This window comes from Sphaerodactylus townsendi, linkage group LG02 (genome assembly GCF_021028975.2).
Source record: "Sphaerodactylus townsendi isolate TG3544 linkage group LG02, MPM_Stown_v2.3, whole genome shotgun sequence".
Classification (NCBI taxonomy): domain Eukaryota; kingdom Metazoa; phylum Chordata; class Lepidosauria; order Squamata; family Sphaerodactylidae; genus Sphaerodactylus; species Sphaerodactylus townsendi.
In genome coordinates, this window is record NC_059426.1 from 23,296,007 (window position 1) to 23,320,794 (window position 24,788).

Consider the following 24,788-nt stretch of genomic DNA (forward strand, 5'->3'; position numbering starts at 1 on the left):
CCTACCTAGTGGAGGCAGGGTGGGAGGCTACCAGCAAAGGGTCTTCCACAATAGTCTTAGTCCTAGCAGGTTTCGCACATCAACAACTCACAACCCTCAGCATTGGGCATTGAGTACCATTGAAGGGGGAGGGGATACAGTGGTCTTGGTGGAAGAACTAAGGTCCTTTCCGGGCCAATTATCCCGGGGTGGGGGCGGGATCAAACTAGGTGTGGGTGGGAACTTCGCACAGTTCCTGCCCCTAAACCAGGTCAATCCCACTTTAAACTCCCCAAGGTGGGATATTTGAGTATCGCACTAAGAGGCAGAGATGGACCTGCAAGGATCACACCTTCAGCACAGTGCAGGCCCATAGCTACTTAGTAGCTAGCAGAACCAAGTGCAGAACAATTTCACATGCTTAGTCCAGGGTTTGGTAGCTGCTCAGTACGGCTGCACACTTGTCTGGGTTCTGCAGTGGTGGGTCACTGACTCCCAGGACCTTTCAGTAAAGATGCCATGACCCTCTCCTGCATTAACAGCGCTCCTCTTGGGGACCAAGATGTTCCCTGAAACCTAATCCATGAGCTACAACCACACAGCAGTGTGGCAAAGTGTGCTGCACTAACGTATGGAAAGCATGAAATACAGTCACTTGTGCTACATAAGAAGAACCTTCTGATAGGAGCCGTCTAGTGCAGCATTCTGTTTCTACCAATGGACGATCAGAAGCTCCCAAAAACCAAACATCATTTTGTTTTGACCTTAGTAGCTGGGTTCACAGGTACATTTCAGTTTTATAGTATAAAAGTAGAGCTACTAATAGTATAAAACTAGAGCTACTAAGATGTACTTAAAAGCAGCGGGAATGAAATTAGAAACCAACAATGCAACTCACAAAAGCTTATACCCCAGACAATTTTGTTGGTCTTGAAAGTTCTACTGGTCTCAAATTTTGTTCCACTACTATAAAATAACATGGTTACTAACCAGCGTTCCCTATATATTACACAGGTGTGCAGCTGAGTAGTCACCGTATTGGTGGGGGCCACCAGACAGGGGGAGCTCTTTCAGGTGACTCTCGTTTCCACTCAGTGTTTGGGAAGTTCCGGACAGTGGTGGGGAATGATAGAGGGACTGTTGGAGACTGTTGAGAATGATAGAAGAACTGGTAGGGAATAATAGAGGGAAAGCTTCCCTATTATCTAGAACAGGGGTCTGCAACCTGTGACTCTCCAGATGTTCATGGGACTACAAATCCCATCAGCCCCAGCCAGCATGGCCAATTGGCAGGGGCTGATGGGAATTGTAGTCCATGAACATCTGGAGAGCCACAGTTTGCAGACCCCTGATCTAGAATGTTCTTCCATCACGTAGAAGATACCAATGAAGAGAATAAATAGAATTAAGAGAAGGTGACCATGTGGAAGATTCAGCAGATCAGGATAAGTGAGGATTTATGGTTAGCCCTCCTCCCCCACCCAAATATATACATTTCAGTTCCTAGGACATAGCAGCAGCTTTAATAGAGAAGTAATATCCGGGGGGTGGGGGGGTGGGGGGGGACATACCTCTATGTAAAATGTATGTATTCCAACCTGGCATGCTCCATGTTTTTCTCCGAATCTTTGCAGGGCATCTGAATATTTGCAACAGCAAAATAGGAGGAATAATTTGAGGTATTCTTACACACAAACTCAGAACAATAATCCGCTATGAATAATATCGCAAATTCTCCACAGCTGTTTTGACAAAGGAGTTGAGATTAACTACTGACACAGAACCACAGGATAATATCCGGCAGGGCAATGACAGAAGACGAAAGGATTTGAAACGTGATCCTGATTTCAGAACTCTGGCTTACTGGATTCAAAGAAAAATCAACACGTTCATTTTGGAAGAAATTATTCCGGTCAGCAGGAACTTCAGTACAGTGATTTTTTCCAGAAGCATTATGAACAAGGTGTATTTATTGTTCGTTTAATTGGTTTTCTTCCAGTTCCATTTACAATTTCAGACAAAATGTGATGAACACCTTTATGATATTTCCCAGAGGACCCTCAGAGACAATGAAAAGGTGCTCCTATAATGCAGTTTTTAACAGATTCTTCTCTTCAGCACATTTGAAAGGAGGTAGACAGCGGGGGTCAGAATTGAGCCTCTCTCGTTAAAAAAAATGGACACAGACTAGAAGACACTTCAGGTAGCCTGCTAGAGTCAGGAGCTGAAAAGGAGCTAGGAACTAAATTTTCAGAACATGGATGAGCAGAGTGAATCTTCTCCCACCATCCTCTCTCTTCAGTTCTTCAAACAAAGATCCAAAGTTAACAACATATCCAAGAGCAAGTTCTAGCTATGAGAAGGGAACCTGGTGAGAACCCACCAGGCCACTGCACATCCTTGTGAAACACAGTTTGCTCTCCCGTGATCATATCTGACCTAGAATGCAATCTGAGCCAAGTGCAAGAAGAAAAACTATGGAAGACTCTTCCAGACCCAGGATCCACTTTTAATCCAGGACAGCATGAGAAGAATGACTAAACCATACACATGCAGCAAGAGCTCACATGACTCAGTCATGTGACAAGAAGAATCTTTGGACCTGTCCTTGCTTTAAAAAAACCCTCCCCATTGCTGAATAACATTGCTTCTCTGTCCTGCAGCTCATTTTGGCGTATGTGCAAAGGGTGGATGGCGCCTTGTTTTGGATGCATGTGCAACAGCCACAGGGGCTTCCCTGCCCCTCCCAAAATGGTAAAAAAATTGTGACTATAGGAGCTCCCAACCTGGCATTGGGGTTCTGTGAAGCGTTTGGGGGTCCTCACCTATAGGATGAAGGATCTGGACTGCACAGTGATGAGAGGAGGAACCCGGGAGGGGCATACTGTCAATATGCAGTTCTAAACTATGTATTCTCAGCAATGGAGGACTCATGTTGCCATCCACTCCAGGCTAATTATGGGACTGATAGTATTTCAGAAATCTTCTACTGACAAACTCCACCCAGTTGCCAAGATTTTGTCATTCCTGTAAAAAAATGCCAGTTTGGCTTATTTGTCCTTCAACCAAACTAAACACTTTGACAGTATCTCTTATGTAAATGATTGTTTGGGGATTACTAATCATCCATCCATCCATCCATCCATCCATCCATCCATCCATCCATCCATCCATCCATCCATCCATCCATCCATCCATCCATCCATCCATCCATCCATCCATCCATCCATCCATCCATCCATCCATCCATCCATCCATCCATCCACCCACCCACCCACCCACCCACACATACATACATACATTCATATATGTATATAAAAATGGCTCCTAAGGTAGCCTTTGTATTTATCAGACCTCCTTATCCCTGTTTCTCTTTTTTTTTAATTAAAGTTTCCTTACATTCATGGTTGCTACACAAAATAAAACTCGGTATAGATAGATTTGCAGAATTTTGGCTTTCACAGTTGTCAACATTTGAATTTTGGCTTTCTGTAAACCAATAATATAATGTATTGCTTCTGTCAATCAGCAGAACCCTTACTTACCCCGATAACAAGGACATATTCTTTGACTCAACAATGTCCGAAAATCAGAAGGTATTTCATAGCAAATGCCGTGAGGAAGTTTGTCATTATTTTTCATATGGTAGATATTTTTCCATCGATGGCCACAAACCTATGCAAAAGCAGAAGAAGAAGAAGAGTTGGGATTTACATCCCCCCTTTCTCTCCTGCAGGAGACTCAAAGGGGCTTACAATCTCCTTGCGCTTCCCCTCTCACAACAAACACCCTGTGAGGTGGGTGGGGCTGAGAGAGCTCCGAGAAGCTGTGACTAGCCCAAGGTCACCCAGCTGGCGTGTGTGGGAGTGTACAGGCTAATCTGAATTCCCCAGATAAGCCTCCACAGCTCAGGCGGCAGAGCTGGGAATCAAACCCGGTTCCTCCAGATTAGATACACAAGCTCTTAACCTCCTACGCCACTGCTGCTCCTACGCCACTGCTGCTCAAAAGGAGGTTTTTGAAAGCAAACCCCCCCACAAAACCCCCCCACAAAGGTTTTTGAAAGCACCCCCCCCCTCAAAGTTAGCCTAACAATGTTATAAGATGATACTTACAACAATAGATCCATTTTCTCCAGGCTGCCTTGACAAACTAACTCCAAGCCACTGATTGTCTCGTTCTTCCACACACCTCTTTCCACACCATTCTCCACTTGGGTGACCTATAACCAAGGGGAAAAAATAAACTGCAATCTGAAACTGCCATAAAAAAAACTATCACAGAGTCCTTGCAAAGTTGTCACACAAACAGCCTACTGAATAATTAGCCCCCTGGCGGCAACTGGTGCCCAGAATGAGAGTGGAATAGGGTGGGGGGGGGAGTTCCAAGCATCCCTAATCAGAGAACAGCACTTGGAGAATTTAGGCTGCAAAGGCAGGCAATGGCAAACCACCTCCAACCATATCTTCCCTTGAAAATCCTATGGGGTCACTATGGCCCTTTCCACAGAGCCAGAACAAAGCAGGGTGCATCCAGGGTACATGAGCCTGGTGCAGGCTCAGGCCATTCACACAATACCATTCAGGTGGCCCCAGAACTAACGTGGGTCACCAACGTGCCTTCGCACGGAGGCTGATCTTTTTCTTTTGCCTTACCTCCCACCGATGCGCAGCTATGCAGGCAGGCATACCTGAACCCCCAGAGCCTTGCTGTCCCCAGAAGTGCCTGCGTGGCTCGGCAGATGGGAGCCAGGAGTGAGGGGGAGGAAGCGCAGCCACATAACATGCCTCCTCCCCTTGGCTGTGAGACGTGTTAAAACAAAAGAATCGTCCACGATTCTTGAAAAACCCATGCTGAGGGGGAAAACCTGGAGCTGACTCATGTTAGGAGCGGGATCCATGCGAAATCCCCCCCTCCCAACCTGGGTTTTATCCTGCCCTTAACCCGTGTTTATTGGCCCATGCAGAAAGGGCCTATAAGTCCCCTGTGACTTCACAGCAAAAGAAAAAGAAAAAAAGGAAACAGTACACATAAGTTATGGCACAGTACACAAACGCCCACTGTTATTGTACACAGGATGCTCATCTTTTCAGGGCAGAAGGTCTGTAGTGCAGAAAGGAGCAAAGGAAACACCACCCACCACTGTATCATAAGGTTCAGCTAAGTTTAGGCCTCTTTGCACTTGCCCCAGACTGAATTGGAGAAGTCATCTGCTCTGCCAAAACTCTGCCAAGCAGAGCATCGTTTGGTTTTGTTAGCTCCAATTACCCCTGTCACAAGCCTTTCAAAAATATCAGAATCTAGAAGCACCCAAAAAGGTTGGCAACACCATTTCTACATTTCGTTACTGTCGTGTGTGTGTGTGTCTTAAGTGCTGTCAAGTCGCTTCTGACTCATGACAACCCTATGAATCAATGTCCTCCAGAAAATCCTATCGTTAACAGCCTTGCTCAGGTCTTGCAAACTGAGGGCTGCGACTTCCTTTATACACTCCATCTCACGTTGGGTCTTCCCCCTTTTCCTGCTGTCTTCAACCTTTCCTAGCATTATTGTTTTTTCCAGTCACTCTCATCTTCTCATTATGTGACCAAAGTACGACACAAAGGGGCTTTCCGCACTACAGAAGGGAGCTGGTTGACTCGGTTCCCTTCAGTGGGGGGCGATTCCAGGCTGTCCGCACAGCAACTTACTTGGCCCCCTGGAACCGAGCTAAGTGGGCGGGATCATCTTGGTGCCTGTTTCGCTCCTCGATCATGATTGGAGCTTGTGTTACCACGGGAAACGGGAACGTTCTTTTTTTTTTTACAGTTTACAGTTACATGCCCGCCATGACTCTCCCATTTTGCATATGCCACAAAAGCGGCTCCTGATTGGTTGAACGGATGAGGTGTCGTTTCGATGCATCCGCACTTCGAAGCTTCGAAGCGGTATCAACCTTGTTCCAGTAGAAAGGTGCAGTTCATAACTGCGACAGGGATGTCGCAGTTCTGAGGGGGGGGGGACTGAGACAAAACAACGTTGAGCTTGGTTGCGGTGCAGATACACTGAGTTGAACCTAAGTAGAAACCAGTACAACTCAGTAAGTGCGGAAAGCCCCAATGAGTCCCAGTTTAGTCATTTTAGCTTCTAGGGATAGTTCAGGCTTGATTTGACCTAGAACCCACTTATATGTTTGGTTTTGCTTGGTTTTGTTTTGGAGGTCCATGGTGTCTGCAACACTCTCTTCCACACACAACATTTCAAAGGAATCGACTTTCTTCCTGTCAGCTTTCTCCATCGGCCAGCTTTTGAATCCATACAGAGTAGCAGAGAACTCATTATTATAGAGACACTGACTGTCAATAGTCAGCTGCATCCCTGCTCTCATGATGGTCAGTACATGGGGAGCTCTTGCCTACTGTCTTGGCTTGAATATTCTACTTGAATATTCAATGGGAGAGGATAGCTGGATCTCTACCACAATAAAGCTACAGGAGTTATCTTGCCTTCAGCAGCAGTGGCGTAGGAGGTTAAGAGCTCGTGTATCTAATCTGGAGGAACCGGGTTTGATTCCCAGCTCTGCCGCCTGAGCTGTGGAGGCTTATCTGGGGAATTCAGATTAGCCTGTACACTCCCACACACGCCAGCTGGGTGACCTTGGGCTAGTCACAGCTTCTCGGAGCTCTCTCAGCCCCACCCACCTCACAGGGTGTTTGTTGTGAGGGGGGAAGCGCAAGGAGATTGTAAGCCCCTTTGAGTCTCCTGCAGGAGAGAAAGGGGGGATATAAAACCAAACTCTTCTTCTTCATCATCATACAAAGAAAATGATGATGACGCTTGTTTCAATGCTCTCAACAATCCGTAGTTACTACTGGTATGATGCTCCTGTGAGTTCGTGTTTCTGCGAAGAAAATAATGAACAGACACTACCAACATGAGAAAGGCTCTGTGTGTGTGTGTGTGTGTGTGTGTGTGTGTGTGTGTGTGTGTGAGAGAGAGAGAGAGAGAGAGAGAGAGAGAGAGAGAGAGAGAGAGAGAGAGACTGGCTTCATAGGTAAGTGAGGATTTGAACCCAGTATTACTCCAACATTTTAACCACAGCACCCACACTGATTCAACTCCACTGTTTCACTGAATTCAACAGCCCCAAATCCAAGAGTAAATAAGTCAAGTGATACAACTTGGACCTCTAGTATGCTAAGGACAAAACCAGACACAACAGCATCCTCGTAGCCATCTCAAGGACTCCACTATCATTTTAAAATGTCATAAGGGTCCAATCCTGATTGGACTTGCAGCACAACAGGCTATGTGCTCTTGTCCCCTGTGACAGATCCCCCCCCCAAAACACACACACCTTATCTTCTTCAGGCAGGAAGCCACTCACTGACTTGTCCTGTCAGTTTTTCCCACCTTTTACCCTTCAGGGACTCAGGTGCTTCAGAAAATGGTAGTGTTTGGTTGAAAGCACTTCCCCTCAGCCCCATAACACACCTAGAAGGAGGATGACCATTGGCTATATTCCTTTCCAGGCACAACTCTCACAAAGGCACTCTAAAATAAATACTGGAGGCAGATTTAAACTTAAGCAGCTTAAAGATTTATTAACAGACAGAGGAGAGGAATAATAACTTAGAGATGGTTTTTGATGAGGCAAATAAGGCAGGAGGTAGGATAAATGTATATAACTATACACAAAAGGTTGGCACAGGTTTTCAGAGGTTTGTTTCTCTACACAGCACTTAACAAGATGGTCAGTTTCAGTTCAGCTTAGATGTTACAGTTTCTTAAATTTTTCATAGATTTGTACAGTTCCTTTAACTTTACAGATGTTACTGGCTTTTGGCTTCTTCACATGCAGGGTCCTAACACTGGTTTGGTCCTTACCTGTACCCTCACACAGCCCACACAGTTAGAAAAAAACCTCAAAATAAAACATAAACTCTACTGAGGTAAACCAAAGCAAATCTCAATACCTCAGACCTGCTGGTATAAAATAATCCTTCTTTCACTACAAGATATTTCTATCCTGGCTTATTATGGCCCTACAGCTTGGCCCTCCAAGAAACCCTTCCACCAGTACACTTTGTATGTAATTTGCTTTTACCAAGGACTCAGGCTGATATCAGTAGCACTTCCACACTTTGACTACCCAGTGTTGATTAGTTTTTCACACACAGTTAAGACAGACACTCCTTAACAGAGCTTTCCATACACTGTTCTAGCTCTTGCCCCAATTCTCCACTTCCCTACATTATAGCTATGATGTAGCTATGATGGTCTGAAACAGTCGAAAAGAAATGAGTCCAGTGGCACCTTTAAGGCCAGCAAAGTTTTGTTCTTGGTATAAGCTTTCGTAAGCATGCACATGGAAGTTATGCCAAGAATAAAACTTTGCTAGTCTTAAAGGTGTCACTGGACTCAAACTATTTTCCGCTTCTACAGTTGTGAGACTTCACCACCACCCTCACCTTGTTAATCACAAAATTCTTCCTCTTCCTCTTATGTACTGATCGTTGTGCTGTGCCTGCATGCCAGCTGAGCCTCAGTTCCGCTGGTGCAAAAGACATTGCTTGCTTTTAAGATGCAGTGTCAACAACAAAGCAGTGCAGACAAATCATAGTGCCGTTTGGGTAGAATCTGGGAAATCCCCCACTGTGTTTCAGATCACATATTATCACGCTTGACAAGTCCTTATATACCTGGCTCGTGTGTGTGTGTGTGTGTGTGTGTGTGTGTGTGTGTGTGTGTGTGTGTGTGTGTGTGTGTGTGTGTGTGTGTGTGTGTGTGCTGTCAAGTCACAGCTGACTTAGGGAGACCACCAAGGGTTTTCAAGGCAAGGGATGTTTGGAGGTGGTTTGCCATTACCTGCCTCCACGTGGACTGTGAGAGTGCTGAGAGAACTGTGGCTGGAGGAGTGGGAAATCAAACCTGGTTTTCTAGTGTCCACTGCTCTTAATCGCTACGTCACGCTGGCTCATATATAAGAACCATGTATTCCGAAGCTAAACATTCTCTCCATCCTCAAATCTGAAATGGTGCCCCTTCAAACAAATTTGAGCCCATGATTATCGGAAGGAGTCCCTGATGCATCAAATTTCAGTAAAAACCACTCCCATGAATTTCTGACTTCCCTCTGCAAAAATAGTTCTGAGCCGCCCAATTCTGGAGAAAGCGGGGAGCAAAGCAGCCGTAGTAATAACAAATATATTTTTGCTCAAATTTGACAATTCCTCAAGGCAATCTTTTAAGAAAGATGATGGAATAAGAACGTTCACCAACTTCAAGATCCTGCCTCAACAGACATCCTCCTTTTGTCATCTTTATCTAAGCATTTCTCCTGATGCTGTTTCATTTGGGTCAACAGGCCTTGTATTTCTTTGTTGCATTTCTTTGTTGCGAGTATAAGAGACCAGGAAAGGCTTTGAAGTTCAAAAACATTTTGCCTGCATGCCTGCCTTACCCACAGTTAGTGGAATTTCGTTAAAATATTCCCAAATTGGTCTCTTTTACAGCCTGTTGCCATTATAGGTTCTCCCTTCCAAGGAGAGAATAAGATGATAAACCTCCTCACACTGATCTATACACACAAAGATCCCACAACTTGTGGAGTATTCTGCTCAAACGGTTTCACTTTCATTTTTACTGCTTGCCCCTCCCTCCTCACCCTGAGCTCCTTGTGCAGATCTATAAACTTTGCACTTAAGAGGAAAGGGGCTGATTCTGTGTGCACAGAATTGCAAAGGAACAATGGGGTTAAAGCAGTGGTGGGATCCAAAAATTTTAATAACAGGTTCCGATGGTGGTGGGATTCAAACAGTGGCGCCGCCGCACACACGCACCTCCAGTCCCTATTGGGCAGGGGAGTTGCTTTAGTAACCCTTTCTCGGCACTCAGAAAAAATTAGTAACCATTTCTAGAGAAGTGGTGAGAACTGGTTGGATCCCACCTCTGGGTTAAAGGCTTTTTCTCAACTCTGTTTTACAACATTTTTGCTGTGAAGAAGAAACATGTTAGCTCTGCAGTCACAAATTCACAGTTCTGAAAAATGCAAAACCAAACATCTGTTATAATATCTTCTAGACAGAAAAAAAAATGCCCCACAGAGGCTTGCAGAAACCTCTGGAAAAGCATGACATTGTGACTGGATAAATGGAATTTATTTACCAAAAAAAAATATTAAACATTTCATGAACAGGTTGGACTCTTAAACCCCCATTGTAGGTTTGAGAGATTTATGTATGATAATAATAATGCTATGTAAAATCTAAGTAACAATGTTATTTTATGTATAAAGATTTGTAAATATATGTAAAACATAACTGGAAATAAAACTTCAAAAAAATTTTTTCATGAACATACAGCCTCATGCTATATAATTAAAAACGAATCCTTATTTCATGATAAATAACTTTTGGACAATAATATATCTTAAATAGAAAACTATATTTAGATAGATTTTTTCTTTTAAAAAGCATTTTGTTTAAAAATTCAATTTAAATTAAATACAGATTAGACATGCCTTTTCAGGGACTATTTATTATTGTTAGACTAGAAATATTTGTGCACCATCTTCCTTCCAGAGGCAGCTGACAAGGTACCAGAGAACAAATTACCACAGGATATCAATAACATCAACGTGTACTTTTTTTTAAAGCCTACTATAGACCTTCCTGCCCAAACTTTCCATCCATCATTTCCCTCAACTTCTGAGGTAAAACACAGCAATGAACTCTCTTAAAGACAAGAAATGAAGGTACCCCTCTGAAGGTACCCCTCACACCTCTCATGATACATCTTTCAATAATATCATCCTCTTGGCCATAATGCCCAGGAAGGGATTTAACAGAAACAGAGCTCTCTGTGGGATGGGACACTGAAAAGATGATTGCATGAGTGGAGAAGTTCATGGAGGACTTTAAAAGATAACAACCAGCACCATAAAATATTCTATGTAGTACATTTCTAAATTGTTTATTCTAGTTGCTCAAAGAAACTTAAAAGAAAACAACCACATTAAATCTAATCAGAAATTAGACAGGTAAAATATCATTACAATCATGTCAGGATTTCTTTTAAAAAATCCTATACAGCATGCCCATTCCATAAAGACAGGGCCACCATAGAAAGCATTCTTGTCTTGGCAATCACATATCTTGCCTCCTTCAAGGAGGGAAGAGAAAAGTAGCCCTTGTTTGATGATGATGTTATCCATTCAGTCGTTTTCAACCCTTGGCGACCCGATATGCAAGCTCTTTCCACATTTTTTGATTAAGTACTTCTTCTTTCAGCTGGTTGATGTTCATGCCTGTATCAGCTTTTATGGTATCTAGCCATCGTATTCTTTGGTGTCCAGGTCTTCTGCCACTGACAAGTCTGAACAACATAGATTTTTCTAGTGAATTTGATCGCATCACATGGCCAAAGTATGTAAGACTGAGCCTGGTTATTTTCTCTTCTAGTGATGTGTCTGGTTTTATGCAGCTGCGTTTATCACCCTAACTGTCCATGGCATGCGCAGTAGCTTTTGCGAACACCACAACTCAAACGCGTCTATTCTTCTTCTGTCGGCTTTCTTTGTAGTCCAGCTTTCACACCCATACATGGCTATGGGGAAGATGATGGCTTGGACTCACTAGCCTGTGCTTGGTTTTGATGCTGATGTCTCTGCTTCTCCAAATTTTATCCATGCTCAGTATCGCGCTTCATCCTAATGCTATTCTCCGCTTTATCTCAGGAGTTACGTCTCCATTACAGTCAATTTTTGCGTCCAGGAAGATGACGTCTTGGATGCACTCTTTAGAGTTTGTTTAGAGAGCCTTAAGGTCCAGACACATATTGGCAGAAGTGCCTTGCAAGGATGAGGGACCTGGACTATAAATGGCTTTGAAGTTAAAAAAACAGCACCTTGATTTGTTCCCAGAAGCAAAAAAATAGCCTGTAGAGCATGTGGGTCGTGCAATTAAATAGACCCCAGAAAAAAAAAATAGGTAACCAGCATAGAGGCCCCTTCCGCATATGCAGAATAATGCACTTTGAATCCACTTTCACAATTGTTTGCAAGTGGATTTTGCTATTTTGCACAAAAGTGCATTGAAAGTGGATTGAAAGTGCATTACTCTGCATGTGTGGAAGGGGCCAGATGCTGAATGACATGTATTCAGATAGATTACTTTAGAACGCCTGCTACATTTTCTTTTGTTCCCACTGGTACATTCAGATTCAGCTGCAAGGGCAGGCTCACATATAGCACATTACAGCAGTCCATTCCAGAGGCAAACAACATGGATCAGCATAGTTGATACAGTCTAGATAGGGAGATAATCCATGAGCCAGATATAGCTAAAATAAGGTGTGTTTATTCACAACATCAACCTGTTCTTAATCAACCAGCTCAAAACGCCACCAAGTTCTGTGCATGACACATCAAAATAATTTTAACTCGTCTAAAACTGGTAGATCATTAGTTTACTGCGATTCCAATTTTGGCACAACGTCCAAGGGAATGCGATAGCTTACATCTCAGGGAAACATAAATAGACTTTGAACGGGGCATTTAATCAGAGTCTGAACAGGGTAAACAATATTGTGTAGAAGCAGGTTGTCTGAAGAGGTTGAAGGCTGAAGTTACCATAGTTATTTTAGTTTCATACAGGCAGAAATGTTTCTGAAGTGGCGAACTTCTGCCATCTCAGACATTATTTACTATAGGAACTTATACTTTACACATTCATAGTTCCCCAAAACACCCAAAACCTGTAAACACAATGTAGCATTTTCAGAGAAATGCATAGGTGTACTCTCAGTAGCTGTTTGTGGCCCCACAGACCACACAGACTTCCTCCTAAAACAAATAAGGCCAGGATGTGTAGTTAACATCTACTGCATACATACACACCCTTCATGTTCTTTGAAAACAGGTACTTCGTGAGCCCCAACTTTATTGTTTTCTAGTACCTGCAGTTATTCAACCACATCTGAGAAAGTTTTTGCTAGCAGGCTGTTTTCGATGTTGGGGGTAGCTAATACTAAGTAATAACATCTACTAATTTTCTCCTTAGAGCAAAACAATATTGGATGGACCTAGAAGCCAGGATGGCCTATGGCAGAGGTGTAGGTTATGTCGCAAAGGGTGCTCCCTTAAAAGATGATAAATTAGCTGTACAATTATGGGGTCCCTCTTAATACAGAACTGCTTTTATTGCTGTTAGTAAATAATGCAATGCATGGGGGGGGGGGGCAGGCACAATTAATGTCATCCACTGCACAACATCTTCTATTAATTAAGCCATCATTCAGTTCCAGATTCTGCACATGTTCAGCATTTGCAAGTAAAATAGCTATAACGTCACCAGCAAATACCAATAGGAACTGTACCTAGCACTGTTGATGGATGTGAACCATTGCCTTGAATCTAACATTTAACAACACCTTGAACCTATATCCACAAGACAGAAAGATACTAATAGGTCAACTGAAAAATATGCAGTTAAGCGAACAATTAACATGTAAGCAGTGCCCCCCCCCCCCACGTGGGGCACAATACTTTTCAATGTGAAAATTATTTATTTACAAGATTTATATTCTGCTTTTCCGTCCTCACAAGGGCCACCAAGGCAGTTAACAGTTTAAAACACACATGATAAAATCATGTTTTAAATCCATTAGAATCACCCCTGAAAAACACACATCGTTCACACAATTAAAAACAGAGTTAAAATATGTACAAGACATAAAAACAGTAATTAAAAAAAACTGGTTAGGTAGGATGGATTTTTGAGGGAATGCCAAACAAAACAAAAAAGTCTTCACCCTCAGGTGGAAGATGACAACGGGTCAGACATACTTCCCTGGGGAGAGAATTCCAGAGCATTGGTGCCGTGACTGAGAAGGCCCTCTCAAAGGACAGTGTTCACTCTATTTAAAGTAATAAATTGGATCCAACCAGCTATTCTGCTGGTGAAATAGAATAAAAATCACCAAAAAGACCATGCCGGAGAATACCAAGACCTTCATGGACAAAAGAAGAAGAGTTTGGATTTATACCCGGCCTTTCTCTCCTGTAAGGAGTCTCAAAGGGGCTTACAAGGTTCTTCCCTTTCTCTCTCCACAACAGACACCTGGAGAGAGAGGTGGGGCTGAGAGAGTTCTTAGAAAGCTGTGACTAGCACAAGATCACCCTGCAGGCTTCATGTGTAGGAGCAGGGAAACAAACCCAGTTCACCAGATAAGAGTCCACTGCTCATGTGGAGTTGTGGAGAATCAAACCCAGTTCTTCAGAGTCCACTGCTCTCAACCACTACACCACACTGGCATATGCGATAGGGAACTGAACTAAAGAGTTAGGTGAGATTGAGTGAAAAATCTGGCTTCATCAGACTTCCTTCTTTTTCAGCTCTTGGTTTATTCCTTTAACAAAAAATATAGATTTTCAGGTTCATAAAAGCTCCTAAGAACAGTCCTGTTGGAGCAAACCAAACGTCTGCCTATCCTGACTGCTGACTCCTGAAAAGCCACAAAGAGGTCATGAAGGCAACAGCCTGGGAGCTCTTGAAGGGAATTCCATTATAATATCCCAAGTAATGATAGCTTTAAAAGGGGCTTGGACAGATTTATGGAGGAGAAGTCGATCTATGGCTACCAATCTTGATCCTCCTTGATCTCAGATTGCAAATGCCTTAGAAGACCAGGTGCTTGGGGGGAGGAGGAGGAGGAGGAGGAGGAGGAAGAAGAGCAGCAGCAGCAGCAGCAGCAGCAGCAGCAGCAGCAGGCCATTGCTTTCACATCCTGCATGTGAGCTCCCAAAGGCATCTGGTGGGTTACTGCGAGTAGCAGAGTGCTGAACTAGATGGACTCTGGTCTAATCCAGCAGGCTCTTTCTTATGTTCTTACTAGCGTACCCGGCCATGCATTGCTGTGGCTCAGTCTGGTGAAGTGGAAAAGAAAGAAAAGGGCAAGCGAACGGTTCGAACATGTGTCATTGCACAATGCTTGCAAGGGAGGGGAGGGGCAAGGGGCCCCTCGCTCCCCTCCCTCTCTCCCGTTCCCTTGCATGGCACCCTGCCTCCTCCCTCCCTAACATTCCCCTTCCTCTGCTAGGGTGGGTGGCCCATGTCCAGATGGCAGACCCCGCCCCTTTCACTCCCTTCCCTTGCAGGTGAAGTGTGTTGCTGTTGACGTCCATCAGATGGCGCTGTTGCGGAACCATACCACGGTTCCAACTGGCACAGTTGTGACACGTACACAACAGGAGGTGTGGAAACAGTATGAAAACCTGGCCGCACGCAAATGCGACATTGTATGAAAATTTTAAAGCAATCGGTCCAGCCGTTTGGGAGCTGACCTGTAACCCACAAACGCATGGTTAGTTTTTTATATAGAGAGATGTTCTTAATACTACAGCGTTTTCTATTTTGTCTGGCACTCTCTCTGGCCCTCCTTCCAGTATGAGTCTGTATCAATATGTTCACCTGCTTTAATGTTTTATATATTTTCATATGGATTTTAAAGGTTGTTTTGATTTGTCACTTTGGGGGGCCTAAGTTGGATAGCAGGTGGCATGCAAATGTTTTAAATAAATATGTTGTCAGAGCATCTGACCCTAACGTGGACTTGAACAGACAATCAACAAGATACAGCCTTATTTCCTGGGCGATCGCTAAAAAGATCCCAGTTGCATTCTTTTAAAAAATTGGATTCTGAGCAGTCAGCACATTTACTTTCATTGCTCACAACAGCATTTGCAAATTTACTCATAATGAAACAGTAAAGCATAACTGATTGAATTAGCCATCAACAGATAAGATTATGACTTCAGCTTGTGATCATATCACAGTGCTGACATAGCCATTTGTAAATCATTTTGATGAAGTTCCCCCAATTAAAACTGTCAATCTGCTGCATTTGGATACGACACTCTGGAATGGGTCAACCTGTGACAATGGATCTTTCTGCACAACACAAATCAAACGTCATGACATCAGAAAATAAAACATTTTCTGGAAGACTTCTGCATAGTTTCCCCAAAACATCTTATTCTGAAAACTCTAAGCTGTCTAAGTTCAGTCTAAGAAAAGTCTAAGGACTTTTTCCCTGAAGCCATTTTTGTAACGTTTTCTACTTGCTGTGTGGTCAGCAGAAAATGTTTTATTTTTCCTGCCTGGCTGGTAGAACTCTCACTTACGTTTTCTCTGCCACTCCTGCCAACCATTTTCTGCCACTTCTCTGATTCTCTGTGAAGCCCACCATTTGTGGAGTATTTCCCACAGACTCAGCTGGCCGCCATTTCAGTGATTTAATCACATGAATGAACTCAGTTTTTCCTGTAGATTATGGCAACATGTCATTTTACGTTTTCTAATTTTCGGTGAGGTGTCTTTGATGCCAAAGAGACTCAATATGAAAATCTGAAAGTTCAAAGACACCTCACCAAATTTTTTTGTAAAAGGAAAATGGCAGACAAAAGAACCATTTCCCCCCTCAAACTCATTATTTTTCAGCGGTATGTGGATTAAAAACGGCAAAAAGATTATTTTTGAAATGTCACCTAAACATTTTCAATGGTCTGTGTGAAAAAGGCCAATGACACTAAGGTGCAGTAAAAGAGAGAAAAAGGAATCCATTCACATTTTGGAATGTACATGTGTTCCCTTTCTCCTATTGCACCCTACTATCATCATCATCATAGGTTGCTTAAAGGAAATCACAGACTTGTTGATACATTAAGGAAGTGTGCAGACTTTCCTGACCCCGAATGCCTTACGGCCCAATCCAATGGGGGGGGGGGGGATCACATAATGGAGGCAGTGCAGGGCTGTGCCAATGCGTTTGCCTCCTCTGCGGGCACATGGAGCACCCCTGCTGGCAGAGGGGGCAAAGGCGCTGGCGGCCAGCCACCCCTCAGCTTCATGGCGGTGAAACCTGGAAGTCCAGGCCACTGTGGAGTTGCACTGGCATTCCATTGGACACTGACACAGTAGATGGGTGGTTTGGGGCATTCCCGGGGGTGGAACCAAAATTAGTTGGTTTCTACCCTGGATTTGTGGGCAGTTGCACCGCCACAAAGGGCTTGGCCTTACACCACACTTTCAGGTGGTGTAAGTCTATTAAGTCCTATGGAGGTCTTTCTGGCAGCGGAAGGTTTTTTGGGGGGAGGGGTTCTGCCTTCCTATGCTGCCAGAAAGCTCTCTGGGTGACCTTGGGACCATCTCTCTCTTTCAGCCTCACCTTCTTCACAAGAGGCTGCTGTGATGACAAAACAAAAGAGGGAGAATAATATCAAAAGCGATTTCAGACCCCCATTAGGAAGAATAGGTTCTATGTTTATATTTATGGCAAAAAACCCATGTCCAGCATACCAGAGTTCCTGCCAGTCAACGTGATGCAATGCTCCTCCTATAAACATCAATCAATCGATAAATAATAGTAATAAAATTCCCTCCACTTATGCCACTCTTCACAAAAGGAAGGCAAATATGATTGTGCAGAAATCCACCCCCATTTTATGCTTAGATCCTTGTCAATTACCTAACCATCTATCTAGTAGTTCTTTCATACAATCACCAAAGGAGCTCTCACCTATCGGACAAAAATAACTCTCACTCTCCTTCCTCCTATCCATTTAAAAATAAAATAAAATGAGAATTAATGGTTCTCTTGGTTGTTAGATCTGTGATGTGACTGATGGGAATGCGAAACGGAGAGAATATGAAATGTTTTGGGGAAGGTCATAGATGGTTGCTAAAAGAGCTATTTCCTGTGTTTCATCACTTCAGTTACCTAAGTTTATATGTGCACACAGTTTCTAGAAAGACAGGCATCCACAGGAAGGAAATTGTTCAAGCATTTCTATACATGTCTATAGGACATGAATTAAAGTTATTCAGTATCAATGGCACAGACAGCTGCTTGAAATGTGTTACTGTAGTGCTAGTTACAGGACGGTTAGCATTAACTCATGCAACATATGTGCAAACACCACGCAGAAATGATGCCAGATATATGGTACAATCACAGTGCTAGAATCTACAGTAGGCCAAGAGAAAATTATCCATTGCTTGTTTTTACTTATATTCATCAACTGGAACATGGTACAGCCTGTAACACCAGTGATGTGGATGAAAAGACAGCCAGAGGATGCTTCCTACCAGTTACTTCTTCAAGTGCTGAAGTATGCAATCCTCAGTTACCCTCATCTGCTATCCTCAGTTACCTTTCCAGCTCTAGGTTTTATACGAGATGTTAGTGCATCTATAAAGAAGCACAAATGTCCACTATTTCTGACCAGACATCCATCATATGACCATGGTTATTGAAATGCCTTCCTGGAACCAACAACAAAGGATTCTTAATCATTCTCAGCTTTACCTGTGGGTATCTAGTTCAGCCTGCTGTACTAATTGGCACGTTTAGCACAAAAATGCACCAATCAACCCACTGGGAGGAAGCACCTCAGAATTATCCCAGTCTAAAGCCATTGATTTCAGTAGATTTAGACTGGAATAATTCAGCATAGGACTGCATCAGGTTCAGGAGCATTCCCACAAAGAACAGCTTCAGTTTGCAGCTTGATCTGGCAGGGGAGGGAGAAAGAGAACATTTAAGAGCTTTTCTACAAACAGATAACTATGATTTTAAATTTTCACTAAGCCACTAAGGAGAGTTCTGTTAAACAGCAGTACTTAAATATATATGCACAAGTGCTAAAGCAGCATCCACAAACCATCACATTCAACAACACAATCACTCTGCAGTACAGCTGAGTGCGGCTTTATCTCAGGACCCTTCTGCACATGCAGAATAATGCACTTTCAACCCACTTTCAGTGCACTTTGCAGTTGGATTTTACTGTGCAGAATAGCAAAATCCACTTGCAAACAATTGTGAAAGTGGATTGAAAGTGCATTATTCTGCATGTGTAAAAGTGCCTTTAAGCTCCCACAAGTTTACATAACAGCCACCTCTGGTCTCTGGAGAAGCAAGATATTATTTTCCCAAATAACAAGAAAAAATACAATAATCTACCCTAATATCATGTAAACCAAATTCAACTTTTAAAAATCTCTGGTTATGGCCCCTTCCACACAGGCAGAATAATGCACTTTCAATCCATTTTCAATGCACTTTGCACCTGTGCGGAATAGCAAAGTCCACTTGCAAATAGTTGTGAAAGTGGACTGAAAGTGCATTATTCTGCATGTGTGGAAGGGCCTATGCAAATATTTTTCAATGCAAGATACTGCTGTGGTTTTAGGGAGTGCAACAGACAGATGGGTTCATTTAAACACATGGCTTGACAAAAAGCGGATGTTGCTATGCCTTGTAAGTAGTTAGTAATGCAATCCTAAACAGATTTAAGTCCACTGAAGTCAGTGGGCTCAGAAGCATTGTAACTGTGCTTAACAATTGCATTGGAAATTCTGCCTCTTTGCACATGTGGATAACACACTCACACACAAGATGAGAATTAACTCGGGAAAGAAGTGTGCTTAAGAGAATACTGCCCAAGAACCATAAAGTAACATATAGCCTGTACATTCTCTGTTGTGGATCCCACTTTACGGAAAGGCTTGCCTAAGGAAGTCAGGAAGGCTCCTACACCTCTCTCATTCTGCAAACTGTTCAGAATTATTCAAGAGGGCATTTCTATAAAAGGAATAAAGTTGTAGTATAATGGAACAGAGGGAGATTCTATAAGGGGAATAAAATTGTGGTACATTCCACAATGTTTACTGCTCCTACTGCCTTTCTCTGTACTTCTGTGTTTTCATTCTTTTTGGCACTGTTTTACATATCATGTCTGATACTGAGGTTTGGGAGAGGGGGTTGTATTGTTCTAATTCTTGGGGTAAGTATAACTCCCTGTGCAAGCATTGGGTCATTACTGATCCATGGGGTAACATCACATCACAACATTTTCTAGGCAAGCTTTGTTTACGGGGTGGTTCACCACTTTCTTTCCCAGTCATCCCCCAGCGAGCAGGATACACATTTACCAACCTCGGAAGGATGGAAGGCCTTCAGCCAGCTACCTGAAACCAACTTCTGTTGGGATCGAACTCAGAATGCGAGGAGAGCTTTGACTGCAGTACTGTAGCTTACCACTCTGCGCCACACTGACCCTAGTCCTATTGCTGGATGTCTCATGCTATGTGACTGCACTGTCTTGCACTGTATAAACCATCCTGGTAAAAAAGGCAGGCTATAAATAAAATGTTGGGAAACATAAGAGAGTCAGGATACAGATAAATGTTTCAAAATATGTCCTGCTCAGTCTAATTCAATAAAGGGCCTCTCCCTAGCATGCTTCATATGTGCATTTATATTATGACTCAATATTTGATCAGTTTCATCTGTGACCTGAGAGAAACGCAGTGCAGTTGAGGCAACAGGATGTCATACAAAGGTCTCGGTGTGCTGCCTGTTTCAAAGTTGGATGTAGTCATCAAAACCACAGTGTTTAACACACATGGGTGAATCAGCTCCAAAAAAACCTCTTAACTGTAGAAGGAAAGTTTCGTGTTTCATCTCTGAAGCATCCAATATAAAATTATCAATAGGACACCCTGGTCAAGAGGCATTTCACTCAATAGGACCATTTTTCTTGAAAGACTACGTTTTCTAGAAAGCCACATATCACGACAACGGATACAAAATGCAAACAGCTTCAATTCATCCTTAAGACCCAGGAGAGAGAAAAAGAATTATGCAGAAGAAATTCCATTTGATTTAGACTCTTCTCAGCATGATTTAAAAAAAAATCTGTGGTACTCCTCTCATGGTTGCTGCTCTTTACTGACTGTAATTATAATTGAACTTTGCTTGGAAACTCTTGAACTCTTGTTATTTATAATACTTTTTATCTTAAGCTCCCACAAGTTTATGAAATGAGTGTTCTGAGCCAACGGCAGGAAACCAAACTGGGCATAAGGATTCCAAAATGCAATTTTTATTCATCAGCCATTCACTTTTAAACAGCTCTCTAACAACTCTGGTTTACTATTTGGAGGCGTAATTGGGACTGAGAGGAGAAAGAACCACCATCATAGATTGCGGGGGGGAGGGGGGGGACAGAATGAATGTACAGGAGCTCTTGGCCACCATCTGTGTTCAAACGATCTTGCCTGAGGGCTTTCGGAGAGCTTCGCCAGAGAGGGAACATTGTCTTTGGCTGCACACCAGCTACCAATTCCACTCACCCACTTGGAACAGGTCACAGTCCCTCTTGGGATTCCTCCCAATTTGGCATTTGAAAATCGCACCTGGGTTCACCACCGAGCTGTTTGTAGACCAGTTGGCTTTCGGAGCCCCCACAACAAGCCTGGAGGGGAAGGGAGGGGGAGAAGCAAGAATAAAATGTCAGCCAGAGAGCCAAACTCCTGGAGATTAAATAAGCATTTGATGACAGGCTTCAATCCTCCTGGGAGGGAGTCTTTACCCCCCCCCCCACTCCTTGCTTTCAAAAACACCTCTAGTCCACATCATTAGATCACTGACAGTGCAGCCCTATGAAGAGTTGCTCCAGTCTAAGCCCATTCATTTGAACAATGCAATCCTATATTCCTGTCCAAGACTATTCATTTCAGCCCTGGATGTATTTATATCTGCATAACACTTGAAAATTACTCAGGAAAGTTACTCAGACTCAGAATGGACTTACATTCACTTCAACAATGCAATCCTATGGAGAGTTATTCCGGTCTAAGATTATTCATTTCAACAGTGCAATCCTAAGGAAAGTTACTCCAGCCTCAGCCCATTCATTCCAACAGTGCAATCCTAAAGAAAGTCATTCCAGTTTAAGTCCATTCATTTCAACAATGCAATCCTATGGAGAGTTATTCCGGTCTAAGATTATTCATTTCAACAGTGCAATCCTAAGGAAAGTTACTCCAGCCGAAGCCCATTCATTCCAACAGTGCAATCCTAAAGAAAGTCATTCCAGTTTAAGTCCATTCAATTCAACAATGCAATCCTATGGAGAGTTATTCCGGTCTAAGATTATTCATTTCAACAGTGCAATCCTAAGGAAAGTTGCCACTGCAGCCTCAGCCCATTCATTCCAACAGTGCAATCCTAAAGAAAGTCATTCCAGTTTAAGTCCATTCATTTCAACAATGCAATCCTATGGAGAGTTATTCCGGTCTAAGATTATTCATTTCAACAGTGCAATCCTAAGGAAAGTTACCCCAGCCTCAGCCCATTCATTCCAACAGTGCAATCCTAAAGAAAGTCATTCCAGTTTAAGTCCATTCATTTCAACAATGCAATCCTATGGAGAGTTATTCCGGTCTAAGATTATTCATTTCAACAGTGCAATCCTAAGGAAAGTTACTCCAGCCTCAGCCCATTCATTTCAACAGAGCAATCCTATGGAAAGTTACTCTAGTCTAAGCCCATTTACTTCTACAATTAAGTCCGAAGGAAAGTTATTACACTGTAAGATCATTTATTTCAACAGTGTAATTTGGGGGGTTACTCCAATGTAGGTCCATTTACCTCTACAGTGCACTCTTGAGCTTGTTTGCAGGTTCTAGCAGGGGAGCACAGGAGGTTAAGAGCTCGTGTTTCTAATCTGGAGGAACCGGGTTTGATTCTCCGCTCTGCCGCCTGAGCTGTGGAGGCTTATCTGGGGAATTCAGGTTAGCCTGTGCACTCCCACACACACCAGCTGGGTGACCTTGGGCTAGTCACAGCTTCTCGGGAGCTCTCTCAGCCCCACCTACCTCACAGGGTGTTTGTTGTGAGGGGGGAAGGGCAAGGAGATTGTAAGCCCCTTTGAGTCTCCTACAGGAGAGAAAGGGGGGATATAAATCCGAACTCTTCTTCTTCTTCTTCTTCTTCTCTTCTATCTTATACCCTGGACCGAAGAACGGTACACTCCTTCTATTTGGGGTGGTCGTCCTCTTCCACCGAGCGCGCAGCTTCGGGAGGGACGCACATGGAGCGGTGAGGGAGGTAGGGGACACCCGCCTAGCCAGCCAGATCAGCCGAATCAACCCTGGCAATCAATGGGGTGACAGATGTTGCAGCCAGATCACCCTCACATCCATACAGTGCACTCTTAAAGAAAGTTACTACAGTCTAAGCCCATTCATGTCAATGAATAACTCTGTATAGGACTGAGCTGTATAGCAACTCTGTATGGAACTGAGCTGTGAGTTTTGACAGCACACCCTCTGCTGCCTAGCCTACCTCACAGGGCTGAAATTGGGAGAATGGCACAAGCCGCTCTGAAAGGCGAGGTATACAAACGAAGCAAACAACACAAATAAAATGGGTGGCAGGTGGGCCCTGGATGTATTTATATCTGCATAATTGAACATTGTAATAGATTTTTAAATTATGAGACAGGGTGAACAGAGATTTTCATCTAACCATGCAATGTCATGAACACTGAACAGTAATGTTCATGTTAGATTAATCATCACCATAAAACGAGGGGAAGGGGAAAAAAGAAAGTAAAGTAAATTAAACTGAGTAATTTGAAGACGTTGAATGGTAGAAAATGTAAATGACAATTGAAGTATGTGCCCCCAACTAAACACTTCAATCGTCCCGATGGGTGCAATTCATCAAACTATATTGGTCATACTTCCCCCCCGCCCCCCTTTATGGTGTGTGATAATGTTTAAAATTCGAACGTACCAGATTTTCTGGCACAGAGCTAAAAAAAACACTTTGCAAAGTAGAGGGAACTATCCCATCACAATTACAGTTGTCCGCTGCCCAGAAAACAACCACATCAATTTGTCTGGGGTATTTGGAAAGGGGTGGTAAGCCCAATTCCCCTGTTCATACTCTGACGCCCGGGGGGCAGCTTCAAAAGAAAGGAAAGGGGGAGAAGTACTTGCAAGCCAAAATCTCCCTTCCCCCCTGCTGGCAGTTTTAAAGCAACGGAACCCACCCCCACCCCCCTCCACCCCAGCCAGCTTGACCTACCATCTGCTGGGGCCGTGGCTGTGCAGCAGCACCGAGTAGCCGAACAAGGCGCCGTCGGGCCCCTGGTAGACCTGGGCGCTCAGCGTGTCCAGGTTGTAAGGCAGAGCCGCCCGCAGGTAGCAGCCGAGCGCCAGGAGCAGCCGGATCGCCCCTGCGGAGGAAGCGCCTCCCTGCAGCTCCCGGCCGGGCGCCCCCATGCCTGGGAAAGTTGCCCGGGGAAAGTTAGGCGCGCGGGGAAGGGCACCGAGGCGGGGAGAGGAGCCGCCCGCCTTTTTGCGCCCTCATGGCAGAAGCTGCGGAAGAAAAGGGCGAAACAGACACACACCCCTCGGGCCCGGCTCCCCCGGCTTTCGCACAGCCCGGGCAGGAAGAGGGGAGAGGGGGAGGCGTCTGGCCAGAGCGAGGGAAAGGGCGGGGACCAGCCGTGGGAAAGGGCTGCCTGAGACCCCTCGCCCGCGAAAAGGCCCCTTTTTAGATATCCGTGGTGTTTTTATTTCTTCTGTTTTTCATCCAGGGAGCTCAAGACAGTATGCCTGCGGCCCCCACCCCCCTTTATGGTCCTGTATGAGGCAGGTTAGACCAGGGAGAGCAAAGTTGTGACATGTGTGTCAAAGGTGACACACCACGACCGCGACATTGGGGGGGGGGGGGGCAGCCATCGTTCGCCAGCACCTGACAACAGCTATTCTTTCTGTCTGTGTCTGAGTAATTTTTGTAATGATTTGATGTTTCCTTATGTAACACATAGCACCACGCATTAATGAAGATAGATACACACATACACGCATATATATGTGTATGTTGTATATGTACATTTGTGTGTGCGTGTATGTGTGTGTATATATATATACCCACATACACACACACACAACATGCATATCCATACGTGT

At 43.8% G+C, this 24,788-nt stretch overlaps 1 protein-coding gene across 2 annotated transcripts in view; it reads right to left on the minus strand.

Moving 5' to 3' along the window:
* ITGA4 (integrin subunit alpha 4) overlaps positions 1-24,246 on the minus strand; it is a 72,532-nt gene extending 48,286 nt beyond the window's left edge. For both annotated transcript variants that reach the window (XM_048484015.1, XM_048484017.1), the window contains exons 1-5: positions 23,899-24,246; positions 21,156-21,277; positions 4,095-4,201; positions 3,525-3,654; positions 1,551-1,618 (exon numbers count right to left, since the gene is read on the minus strand). In XM_048484015.1, coding sequence (XP_048339972.1) covers positions 1,551-1,618; positions 3,525-3,654; positions 4,095-4,201; positions 21,156-21,277; positions 23,899-24,095 — 624 coding nt within the window. In that variant the 5' untranslated portion in view covers positions 24,096-24,246. The remainder of the gene's footprint in view (positions 1-1,550; positions 1,619-3,524; positions 3,655-4,094; positions 4,202-21,155; positions 21,278-23,898) is intronic.
* Positions 24,247-24,788: the final 542 nt, after the last annotated feature.